The sequence below is a fragment of the Cnephaeus nilssonii genome, assembly GCF_951640355.1.
Source record: "Cnephaeus nilssonii genome assembly, chromosome: 21".
Taxonomy (NCBI): Eukaryota; Metazoa; Chordata; class Mammalia; order Chiroptera; family Vespertilionidae; genus Cnephaeus; species Cnephaeus nilssonii.
Window position 1 is genome coordinate 19,298,768 of NC_137092.1, and position 13,108 is coordinate 19,311,875.

The window sequence follows — 13,108 nt, forward strand, 5'->3', positions numbered from 1 at the left end:
AGCTAAGACTGTAAGTTGGGTCTGAATTTTCTGTGATTAAAGAGTTGAAATGATAAAGTGACAGAGGCAAGAATGTGTTGGGCCTTGCAAGTGCTATTAAGGAGTTGGGATTTTGTTTGAATTTTAGTGAAAAGATTTTAGTCTGGAGTTTTAATGTAATTCAGTGTATTTTCTAAAAGTGTTCTTTGGTAGCTCTGTGAAGTAAATTAGGGAGTAGAATGGAGGAAGGAGATGGGTCAGAGACTTTTATAGTAGATAAAAACATTGCTTGGATTAGGCTGGTAAAATGGATATAGAGCAAGATGGGATAGATGTGGGGTGTATTTTAGAGGTGGGGCTGACATGCTGATGTGAGGAATGCAGTAGAAATGAGTCAAGGATGAGACCCAGATATTTTGTGTGTGTAACTTGGTAGAAGGTGTTGTTACTTACTGAAATGGGAAATCAGAATGAGAAGCAAGTTTGGAGAAGACATTAGAAATTCCATTTTGATCACATTTGTGTTACTGAGAAGAATTCCATATGGGTTCCAAATCAGGAATTTAGAGGAGTCATTTGGATTGGGATAGAAATTTGGGACCTGTCAACATATAGATAGTATTTAAATTCATGACAATGAGAGATATTACTTATAGTGTGCAGCAAGGAATCAGAAAAAAGCTCAGGACCTGAACTTGAGGAATTTCTAACATGTAGATATTAAGTAGATAATAGAAGAGTGGCAGCTGAAAAGGACTTGGAGAAGGATTGGCCACACTAAGAATACCTGGAATGTGTCTTGGGAATCAAGGATTCATGGGGCAATCTGGAGGGGTAAAGACTTGGCTGCTAACACATACTGCATTTTTAGAAACATATAACATATCAAATGAGAAAAACTTTGAGAGGAAAGATGAATGTACTTGAAGGGTTTTAAAAAAGAAGGATATTAACATGTCTAACAAATAAATAATGGCTATCTTGTTAGCCTAGGACAGTGGTCAGCAAACCGTGGCTCACGAGCCACATGCGGCTCTTTGGTTCCTTGAGTGTTCTAACGCCACTTCTTCAAAATAGACTCGCCCAGGCCGAAAACCAACTTCTGCGCATGGGCCACGAAGTTTCAATTGCACTGTACGTGTGCGCCCGCTCGTGGTATTTTGTGGAAGAGCCACACTCAAGGGGCCAAAGAACCGCATGTGGCTCGTGAGCCGCAGTTTGCCGACCACTGGCGTAGGAGTATAATTATTTTTTATTTTGATATCAGTGGAATTTTTTATTTTTTTAAATGAAGTTGGGAAGTAATTAATTTTTTAAGTTTAACTTGAAGCTGCAAGTAATTTTTTTCCTAAGGGCCAGGAGTAATGGTGTTAGTGTCACCTAATGGCAAAATGAGGTATTGCAGCCATATTTATATGCTGCAATGAACAAAGTAACCGAATTAGAAAGAGAAAAAGAACATTTCTGGAGGAATTTAGGCTTAGATCAGCAGGCTTACTATAGTTATATGGTCCTCTCTTATTTAACCTTGGCTTACTTGTTTTACCCCTTTTCATATACCCTTTGGTCACTGAGCAAGTCCTTTTTATTGTCTTTCAGGGTTCAGTTCAAATATTTCCCTTTTGGAGAATCCTTTCCCACCACCTTACTTACAGCTGTCCCTACACTCCTTACAGCTAAGCTACCCTTTGTCACATTAACCTCTTTCATTATCTTCATAGCCTTTAGAGTGATATGGAATTAATTACCTTATTTGCTTCATTGCTTGTTTTCTCACTACATGTCAGCTCCAGGAGAGCAGGCAACTAGTCTGCTTATTCACTGATGTAACTCCAGTGCTGAGTGCAGTGTCTCTGCTCTGTAGTATTCATGTTGAGTTAAAGTGTGAATATTTGGAGATTGTTGAGTTTCTGTGGTGTAGAGATCTAGCCAGAAAATAGAATTACACTGTATTTGATCACTGTAACATTATTTGCTACATAAATGCAATGAGAAAGCTTTGACACCCCCCCCCCCCATCTCATAAGTGGTAATGTGTCTGGAAAAGAAAAGATATATGGCTTAGGGTGTTGAATTGCATATTAGTTAATTTTAGTAACATAAAATAGTTTTTGAAGTACTATATATGGTCTTGAGGAGATACGTTTTTTTAAACACATTTAGATTTAATTACAAAATAATTCTGTGAATGTATTTTTTTTGTGTGTGAATTTGTAGATACTTCTAATATCATGCTTAATTATTTCCTCTATTAAAAATAACAAAAATAGTATTTCTAGGAGAAAAATAGAGTTAAACAGTAGTAGTTGAGATATGGGCTGGTTTATATTGTTTTTCAGGGAATAATATGGTTCTTTTAGTCTGGAAACTCAGGGTGAAGAGAGTATATTTCCATTATGTGGCCCAGTCCAAGAGGGTAGCTTCCCTAGTTTTGAGATAATTATCTAGTGAGCAGAATTCTTCTTCAGATGAGCCATTTTTAAAGGCTGAGGATTGATCAGTTCATGTTTTTATTCAATAGTTTTTGTTTTTGTTTTTAATCCCTGTGGCTTTGACCAGGTGGATGTGGGAAGAGATTTTGCAGAACTGAAATGGAGGTCAGAGCTTCATTACAGAAGGTTACTGGGTCATCGGATTATGTGGCTACACAGAACAGTGAAGAATTTGTTTTGGTTCCTCAGTATGCAGATGATACTTCTACAAAAGATGAAGAAAAACCTGAACTGAAGGTAGTTTTTCTTTCCTACAAACGATACTATTTTAAATTACGGCTTTTTTAACTAGGTGAAAGGAGATGTATAAAATCCAAAGGTTTTTCTCAAGTGTTGACTGTGAGAATAGAGGCAATGTTTGATGTATTTAGAGGCTTATTATTTTTGAAATTTTTTGCTTTTGGTTATTTATCTTTTAATTCAGAATTTAGAAAGAAGGAACAGACGAGGAGAAAGAAAGGATAATTGGGAATTAGACTTAATGGTAAAATCTTACATAAATGTAATTGATCTGAATAGTTTTGTCTCTCTTACTACTGGTTTAAGTTGATTATATAAATAGTTATGCTTATTTTCACTTTTTTTTTTGTTATGACCTTAAATCAGCTGGTAACATAGTTGTATGTGATTTAACAGTTGACTTGTTTAAATACTTTAAAAATATATGTCTTTTATTTTTAGTGTTTGTATTTGGTTATGCTCCTTTTTCATTTTTGTGTTGCCTTTACTAACTCAAAGAAAAAAACAAGCAAACCCAGGTATACATGCATGAGAATTGCATATCTATCCTCTAGAAACAGGAGTAGAGAAGTTAGTCAGAAGTGCTACGTATTTTTAAAATGATTTTTGTTTAATTTATGTATGGCATCAAAGGCATATTAGTATACAAATCTAATAAAATTATATAAAAATCAGGTTATTAAATATCCATTTTACATTATGTTGAAGATATATAGTTTATAATTTTGTTAAAATAACCAGTAGCTTTATTTAAATTTCTTTAAATATCTGTATTTTAGTATTAATGTATTTAAGATGTTATTTATTACTTAGGTTTTGTGTCTTCTCTGCTTTTAAGAAAAGCCTGAGTTAACATAAATATAAAGAATTAGCAACACTCCTCTTGGCATCTAGAAAACAAAATTTATAAAGAAATCAGAAATGTTTATGTTATGATAAGAAATATGACCTTTTAAATGATATCACAGTAGACTATGGCCAATTTACACTTATCAAGTTTTCCCTTTAAAGCCCATACATTTAAGATTATTTGGTTCTGGAATATGTTCTGAAATAATAAAAAGAAAATAACAAGAAAAGAAAATCTCTGTAAACAAGTTCTCAGATCAGATGTAGTTGGAAACTGCCTGAAGCGTTTTCTGAGAAAACCTTTTCTGAAACTATTAATCTTCTAGTTTGGCTGTTTTTTTAATTCAGGATTTTGTATTATATCTAGTAAAATTAGGTAAAACTGTATAAATTCTTGATGTAAGTAACTATATTTAAACAAATATTTAGATTGTTTTAATTTCTTCTAGAAGTGAAATAGTTTCATTCAGCTCCAGAACCATAATATGATTGAAACAGAATTGTCTTGCTTTGTCTATAGATAGTTTCTAATGATGAACAATTGGAAAAAGCCATGGAAGAGATTTTGAGAGATTCTGAGAAAGGGCAAGGCAGCCTTCTTGTGGATCGTCAAAGTTCCAGTGAGATTTCAGACCATTCACTTGGAGGTGTTTCAGCCACCCAAACAAATAAGCCATCTCTTCAGTTAATTTTGGATCCATCAAATACAGGTACTGTACTGAACTCAGAGAAACCATAGGAGAAGTGGGATAAAGTGATACTGAAAATTTAAAAATTCTATTAACTTTGTTTTTAAGATGAGGGCCACCAGCTTTTCAGTGCTGTTTGAGAGCTCCCACTTTGGTTCTTAGGTTTCTGTGAAATTTTGCATTGACTTTTGAGTGTTTTGTTTTGTTTTTTCTTTAGAAATTTCTACACCCAGACCATCTTCTCCAAGTGGATTGCCAGAAGAAAATAGTGTTTTATTTAACAAACTGACCTACTTAGGATGTATGAAGGTTTCTTCCCCACGTAATGAAGTGGAGGCTTTACGGGCAATGGCAACTATGAAATCTTCGAGTCAGTACCCCTTTCCTGTTACTCTGTATGTGCCAAATGTTCCAGAAGGTTCTGTGAGGTGAGCTGTAATCCCATTTCTCCTCTTAGACATATTGCAGATTTTGTGTGGTGGTGATGATGTTATATCATAAATCAGCCTAGTACTTACTGTTAATTCACTTTTACTCTGTAATGCAAAGTAAGCATGTTTAGGCTTAGACTGTGTTCCTTATTTGCAAGGGGCATGTGCAAAATTATGCTTAGAATATAAGTGGAAATATAACTATAAAATACCTGTATTTCTGTTTTTGTATTCTGAAGAGCCTAAAAGCATGCCTCCACCTTGTCATGTAACAGTGGTTTAAAAAAATTGGAGTGAGCCCTTCATTTTAAGCTCTTTTCATCTGACTGGAAAGAAGCAAAATGTTTTTCCCCCCCTTATGCTTAATTAGTAATAATGTTTAATGTCATCTGAACCTTGAATTTCTTTATTTTTAAAAAATATTTTTATTGATTTCAGAGAGGAAGGGAGAGGGAGAGAGAGTTAGAAACATCAATGATGAGAGAGAATCATTGATTGGCTGCCTCCTGCATGCCCACTACTGGGGATCGAGCCCACAACCCCAGCATGTGCTCTTGACCAGAATTTGGGACCTTTCAAGCAGGTTGACATTCTATCCACTGAGCCAAACCAGCTAGGGCGAACCTTGAATTTCTTTACATGTAAATCAGATGTTAATCCAACATTCAGCCCTCCAGTAGCCTTCAATCACACCTGTGACTATATTCTTTCTCCTCACTGGGTTTTTTTTTTTTTTCCCCCTTCATAGCACTTTTCCTTGACTCGACATTATATACAATTTACTTGCTTATTTGTTTATTGTCTACCTCACTAGACATAAGCTCCGTGGGAGCAGGTTATTTCTATTTTTCCCTGCTGTTACTTCAGTGTCTGGAGTAAATCTGGTCCAGGTTTTCAGTAAATATTTGCTGAATGAACAAATAAATATACCAGGTCTAGGAAATTAGGTTGAATGTTTCCTGAACTTATAATATTCCCTGAAAGTTGACTTAACCTTTTTTCAAACCCTTCCTGATTTTCATCATTCTCTAAAGTTTAGAATGTGAAAAAAAATGTTAGCTAAGTTCTAAAATAGTAATATAAATTGCAGGGTTTTGGTAAAAATGCTTTGAATTTTTCAGAAAAGGGTTTTGTAGATATATTGTTTGTATGATAACTCTTAAAAATGTCAAAATGGCTTTTAATGTTATCTGTTTAGTTTCAAAGTGCCAAATACTTCTTGACAAACACAGTGTTTTGACTTGCCTCTGTTTTTAGTGGATACCCCTCAGTTTCACAGTTTGAGACCCTGCAGTGTTCTTGAATTTTTAAATCAATCTAGGGCTTGGGATTTGTATAGGAAAGTCAGAGAATAATTTGTTCTTAAATCCCACAGACTCCTTATACTTCTTTTTTTTTTTTTTCCTCTCCTTACACCTTTTAAATTCTGCTATTAATTGGATCTGTGAAACCACTCTGACTGTTTTTGGGGGTAAAAGAGGTCTCAGTTGAACAGTGACCTGGGGCTTGGATAAACTTACAGGTGCTGCTCTCAATAGAAATGAACTCTCTTTGGATCGTCTATGCTATTCTGTGCTGGCATTCCTTTTCCTTTTCCTGTAACAGAACAAGACTAGCATTTAGGGATGGGTGACAGATTTTACCAGTAAGTGAATTAGATCATAGGAAACATAAAAATGAAGTAATTGTCAAAAGAAGGTGAAGAATTTGTGTGCTTATACATTATATACATATTAGAGGTCCGGTGCACGAAATTTGTGCATGGGGGTGTGTGTCCCTCAGCCTAGCCTGCACCCTGTCCAATCTGGGACCCCTCTCACAATCCAGGACTGTTGGCTTCCAACTGCTCACCTGCCTGCCTTCCTGATTACCCCTAACCGCTTCTGCCTGCCAGCCTGATCACCCCCTAACCACTCCTCTGCCAGCCTGATTGATGCCTAACTGCTCCCCTGCCAGCCCGATTGCCCCTAACTGCCCTCCCCTGCCAGCCTGGTCACCCCTAACTGCCCTCCCCTGCCGGCCTGGTCCCCCCCCCCCCCAATTGCTCTCCCCTGCAGACCTGGGTCCCTCCCAACTACCCTCCCCTGCTGGCCATCTTGTGGCAGCCATCTTGTGTCCACATGGGGGAAGCCATTTTTGACCACATGGGGGCAGCCATCTTGTGTGTTGGAGTGATGGTCAATTTGCATATTACTCTTTTATTAGAGAGGATAGCAAGAATATGAAGACAAATGGTTTTCTCACATTATGAGTACCAGTTTATATTGTGATTTTTAAGATAATTATGTTTATATGTTATTGGCATAGTAAAACTGTTTGCCTTTGTTCTTTGATAGTTAATATTTTATTTCATTTTCCACCACTGTTCTGCAGAATCATAGATCAGTCCAGCAATGTGGAGATAGCATCTTTTCCAATCTATAAGGTGCTGTTCTGTGCACGTGGACATGATGGGACAACAGAGAGCAATTGCTTTGCATTTACAGAGAGTTCCCATGGTTCAGAAGAATTTCAGATACATGTTTTCACCTGTGAAATTAAAGAGGCAGTAAGTATAATATATTTGCTAAAGAGACAAATTAGAGTAGTATTTTTGAGTCCTAATCTCACTGTCATAAATTTGTATGTATGAGTATGTACCATATTATATAAATTTGGAGTATATTTCTAAAGAGAAAGCATATTTGTACTGGCATAGAACTGAATATGGAAAAGTCAAATCTTATAACTATGCAGGAAAGTGGTATTATAGGTGGGGCACACTCAGCCTTACAGATGTAACAGGAAAAGGCCACTTGACGAGCTGTCCTCCCACCCCACCATGGTAGTCATTGCTCAGGATTAGTTAGAAAGAGGGAATTTTTTTGTACCTTTTTATTATTTTGCCCAAGTTGATTGGTCCATGTGATTTGAAAAACTGCTTCTAACAATACCTTTTCCTCTGCCAGGAATGATGGTTGCATATTGCTTGCACTTGGATATTGGTTTCATAGAGCTCTGTGGTTTCACTAGAGATTGTTATGTACATTCACTTAGCGGCTGGCTTTGGCTCTAGAGAACTGGCCTAATTAAACATACAAATGCTCACATACAGCAGGGTGTCAACTTGGAGGCCTTTGAAGGGGCCAGGAACTTCCTTTTAGCCATTCTTAAGTGGTGGTTTCTTTTAAGACTGGAGAAATAATTCAGAATCAAATGGCTGGTAAATACATGGGAAAATTTTCTTCTTTTTTGCATCTGTTAATTCTCCCCAAATTAAAAAGAAATTGCACTTTTAGAACTTTAGTACTTAGGCTTTAATCTATGGGTTTGAATGAGCAAGGTCGCCAGTGTGTGTGCTTTGGGGAATATAAGTTGTCAGCAGAAAATGCTGAAAGCTGCAGTTATTCTCTTTGCTCTTTACCATGAAGTGTAAACAACCATTGTATTAACAGGAGTTCTGAGAGCTTATTTCTGGCCACAACATGTAAAATCATAGAAATATAGATTTCTGTGTGTTTGATACTAAGCACGAGGGGCATGTCAGTCTTTCTTCCCTGAACACCAAAATGAACCTGCACAGACACATGTAATTTAGATTGTAGCCATAGAGTTCTCTACCAGAATCCATGCCTGTGTGAGAAGTAGTTCTGAATCTATTTCAGCCAACATTTATGTACACACACACACTCTGATGGTAGAGTGCTGGCAATTCATGTTGGCAGTCATCATTTAATATCCCTGTGTGGTTTCTGGACAATTGGCACTCAACAGCAAGGAAGTGAACATTGAAGAGTTGCAAAACCTGCTGCTTGGAGAGGCAGAAACACTGCGGCAAAAGGAAGTGGAAAGGGACCTGGCTGCAGCATTCTTCTTAATTGTGACGGTATGAAACTCTCTTTGGATTATAGCATCCACTTATTTATGGGTGGGGAAATCTTTGTCATTTTTGAGGTTTAAAAAATTTTTAATTTTTTATTATTTTTTATTATCCCCATTCAAGGACATGTTCATTGACGAGAGAGAGAGAGCGAGAGCGAGAGCGAGAGAAACATCAATTAGTTGCCTCCTGTATGCGCCCCTACCAGGGATTGAACTTGCAATCTAGGCATGTGCTTTGACTGGGAATTGAACCACAGCCTTTTGGTGCTTCGGATGATGCTCCAAACAACTGAGCCACCCTGCCAAGCATCTTTGTCATTTTTTAGAGCTTTAACAGTGAGAAAGCATGGACAAAACTGGGGAATTCTTATCCTTACCATTTTGGATATGGTATTAAATAGTATTTCTAGAGAGGATATTTGGTACTTTGCAGGTTGTGAGCAAGTGATGTCCATGTATTTTTTTTATTTCCATGTATTATTGTGGATTTTTAGAGTGCATTTTTTCCAAGTGTTACATTATAGGACATTGGTGGTAAAATTCATTGCTTGAAGGAAAATATATAATTGTCATTAAACTTTATTACAAGACATCCTTTCTAGTCCTGGCTGGGCAGCTCATTTGATTAGAGCGTTTGCCCGATATGCCAAGGTTGCATGTTCGATCCCCGGTCAGGGTACATACAAGAATGAAACAACGAATCCATAGATAAGTGGAACAACAAATTGATGTTTCTTTTTCTCTCTCTTTCCATTCCTCTCTCTCTAAAATAAATAAATTTAAGCATTTTTATGAAGAAAGGACGTCATTTCTAAACGAAGATAACCTAGTATAAACATAGAGCTTATGCCCAGCACTATGCTGAGCACTTACTCACATCTCCATGACATAGATAGTATTTAAACTGGTGATTTTATGCTCCTCCTTGCCTGGAGCAGTCATAGTTTATCCCTCTTCTCCAGGTGTATTATTGATGGCACTCTGTTGTGTTCTCAGAAGTGCTCTGGTTTGTTTGACACATGTAGTTACCCTTTGCTTATCTGAAGGCTAAGAGAATAGAGGATGGAGCTGGGTTTCCAATGAAAGTCTCTGACTCTGAAGCCCCATGCAATTTTCAGTAATAACTTTTCTGTTGCTTTAATATTGTAACAGGCAAATATGGATTTTTGTCATTCAGTTATACTTTATAAAGGGATTGATTGGTCATAGAGTTTGCATCCCACCTGCCTTTGGTTTTTACCTATGCTTTTATAGAAGATCTTCCTCTCACCTCAAAAAATAATTACCCTTTAATTAATTTGAAGTCTTTTTCTTACATCTACCAGTTGTCTGGTTATTTGGTTCCCAGAAGTTTCTTGTTCTGTGATGAAGGGACGACTTTAGTCTTTAGTATTTGCATTCTCTTGGTGAGCACATACAATTGGCAAAGATAGTTTAGGAACATGTGATAGACATTCTTATTGCTTAAATATGTACTGTGTAGCAGTGTTGCTAATTAATTTGTTTTCCGTTGTTTTCAGAATCCTGGATGAGACATGTAGAAATTTGTTAAAGGCAAGAAGATGTCTTTTCAAGTAGGATAAGCAACGTGGCTACCACTACCAGCTGTACTGTCATGCTCTTATTTCACCATAGAGTCCCACAGGCAGCAGGCACCAGCAGTGGCAGAGGGTGATGGCCTCTTTGGACCTGTGGCACAAGGATTAGGGGTTCTAACCCCACAGAAGATTTAGGGCACATTTGCCTCACTACTCTAGATGTTCTGCAGGACTCTGCTGGAGTGAGTCTCAGTGATCTGTGGCGAAAGAGTTGGGATCCAGCCTGAAGAATCCTGTTGCCGGTGATCATTGTACAGGAGAATGACAGGCTAGGCTTCTGCTGAAAAAGTGAAATATCAGAAAGCATAGAGAAAAAAGCCAAGAAGGCACTTGTTCTTGTTACATTTTTATGGCTATATTATACAAAACTGTTCTTAAAGGCTTAGCTGACTCTTTAAGAATTTATTTCTACTAGTCAGTGTGATCATTTTCTTCAAAGAGACTTTGATGGTTGTGTTATTTGTATGTTTTAACATACTTATCATTCATTACTAGCAATTCTCAGTGTTATATTTTAGAAGCAGAGTTGTTATCATCTGGTTTTAGGCATTCAGAGGTGTTTCATGAGAAATATTAACAGTATCATTGGGAAGATCTTAATTCTTAATGCACTGGTTTTTATTGATGTTATTTTAGCAAAATACTTCACATTAGAAATTAATTCAGAAGTTATGCTGTTAGTATTTTCCGTAGATTTTTATAAATTTTTAAAAAGTTTATTTTATTTTATGATATGCCTCTTATTTTAGCTCCTTTCACTGAGTAATAAATTTGAGCAAGATGTTTTTAAAATTTTAATACATATCTTTCCAGGTGTCTTTTATAGAATGATTTTTCTACATTTATTTTTTGGGTGAAATTTTCTTAACATATGGTGTATTTATTTATTTATTTTCTACTTACAGTTTACATTTAATATTATATCAATTTCAGGTGTACAGTGTAGTGGTTAGACATTTATATAGTTTATCAAGTGATTCCCCCTGATAAGACTTGTACCCACCTGGTACTGACATATGGTCTTTTTAAAAGAGTTGATCCTCTTTTACCAATATTAGTAAAAATATTTATTTTTGAAAAATTGGCTGTGTTATTTAATTAACTATATTATTTTAAGTAAATGTCTTTTTATTAAAAAAATATATTTTATTGATTTTTTACAGGGAGGAAGGGAGAGAGATAGAGAGTTAGAAACATTGATGAGACAGAAACATCGATCAGCTGCCTCCTGCACACCCCCTACTGGGGATGTGCCTGCAACCAAGGTACATGCCCTTGCCCAGAATCAAACCTGGGACCCTTCAGTCCGCAGGTAGGTGCTCTATCTACTAAGCCAAACCGGCCAGGGCAGTAAATGTCTTTTTAAAAAAATTCTCACCTAAGGATATGTTTTTTTGTTTTTTTAAAAAAATATATATTTTATTGATTTTTACAGAGAGAAAGGGAGAGGGATAGAGAGTCAGAAACATCGATGAGAGAGAAACATCGATCAGCTGCCTCCTGCACACTCCCTACTGGGGATGTGCCCGCAACCAAGGTACATGCCCTTGACCGGAATCGAACCTGGGACCCTTCAGTCCACAGGCCGAGGCTCTATTCACTGAGCCAAACCGGTTAGGGCAGGATATGTATTTAATGATATATTTTATTTACTTATTTATTTTTTTGTTAATCCTTACCCAGGATACTTTTCCATTGATTTTTGGAGAGAGTGGAAGGGAGAGGGAGAGATAGAGAGAGAGACACATCAATTGGTTGCCTCCTGCACGCATCCAACCAGGGCCAGGGATTGAGCCTGCAACCGAGGTACATGCCTTTGACCGGTATCAAACCTGGGACCCTTCAGTCTGAGGGCTGATGCTCTATTCACTGAGCTAAACCATCTAGGGCGAATGATATATTTTAGAAATCAGGGAAGAGAGGGAGCGAGGGAGGGAGAGAGAGAAAAACATCAATGTGAGAGAGAAATATCAATCTGGTAGCCTCCCCTATGCTCCCTGGCTGGGGATCAAACTTGCAATCTAGGTATGCACCCTAATTGGGAACTGAACTCACAGCCTTTAGGTGTACAGGAATACATTCCAACCAACTGAGCCACCGAGCCAGAGCTAAAATAGCACTTTTTAAAAAAACTATTAAAATGTAGTACATATTTGAGAATTTGGAAAATACTGGGGGAAAAAAGGTACTCAGAATTTCACCAGAATTAAGATTTTGGTGTTTTTCCTTTCCATGTATCTACATGCACTCTCCTTTTCACCTCTTCAGAACCAACAACACAATACCAACAACAACAATCCCAACATAGTTTTGTGTTTAATTAATTCTTTCTGTAGGTACTGCGTTCTGGGGAAAAAATTATACTGTATTATGTCAATAAACTTTTGCCTTCTACAAAGAAAAGGCCTATTCTAGTACATTTTTTGTGTGTGTCTGTGCGCGCGCGCATGTGCGCACGCAATAGTTGGCATATATAGAAATGTTTGCCATGGCTTGTGTTGATTTTTTTGTCATGATATTGGTTACCCAATTTGTTCGAGTAACTATCGATATTGGTCATTATTGTTTCTGAAGCTCTCTACCTTACTAATCTGTGGATACTATTCCAGCTTATTTACCCACTCTAGAATTCACAAATGATTTTAACCTTTTGTTGGAAATAGCAACTTGTAAGATACGTTCAGGACTAAATGCAGTTTGATTGCTGTTAATGATGTCAATGTACTATTGTGTCCTTCCTCCAAAAAGAGAGAAAGGTGTAGTCTGATCCCCTCAACCCCCATTATTCTCTACCTACTCTGGCTCAGCCCCATATACCTAACGTTTTAAAAGAGAAATTCCTGAGCCTTGCCATTTACTTTAGAATTTGCCAAGTTTTTTGACTATTTTTGATGTGGTAGGCTTGCTGATAGCTTTGACACAAAGAAAGTGAAATAGAAGATATAAGAGAGGAGAAAAAAAGAAATATA

The 13,108-nt window shown here is 36.9% G+C and overlaps 1 protein-coding gene across 3 annotated transcripts in view; it reads left to right on the forward strand.

Annotated features, from left to right (window-relative positions):
- RABGAP1L (RAB GTPase activating protein 1 like) overlaps positions 1–13,108 on the forward strand; it is a 462,901-nt gene that overhangs the window by 49,467 nt on the left and 400,326 nt on the right. For all 3 annotated transcript variants that reach the window (XR_013812987.1, XM_079761776.1, XM_079761778.1), the window contains exons 2-5: positions 2,539–2,708; positions 4,081–4,270; positions 4,467–4,677; positions 7,054–7,228. Coding sequence is in view for 2 of the 3 variants with exons in the window: in XM_079761776.1 (XP_079617902.1) it covers positions 2,571–2,708; positions 4,081–4,270; positions 4,467–4,677; positions 7,054–7,228 (714 nt within the window). In the remaining variant the exon portion in view is untranslated. The remainder of the gene's footprint in view (positions 1–2,538; positions 2,709–4,080; positions 4,271–4,466; positions 4,678–7,053; positions 7,229–13,108) is intronic.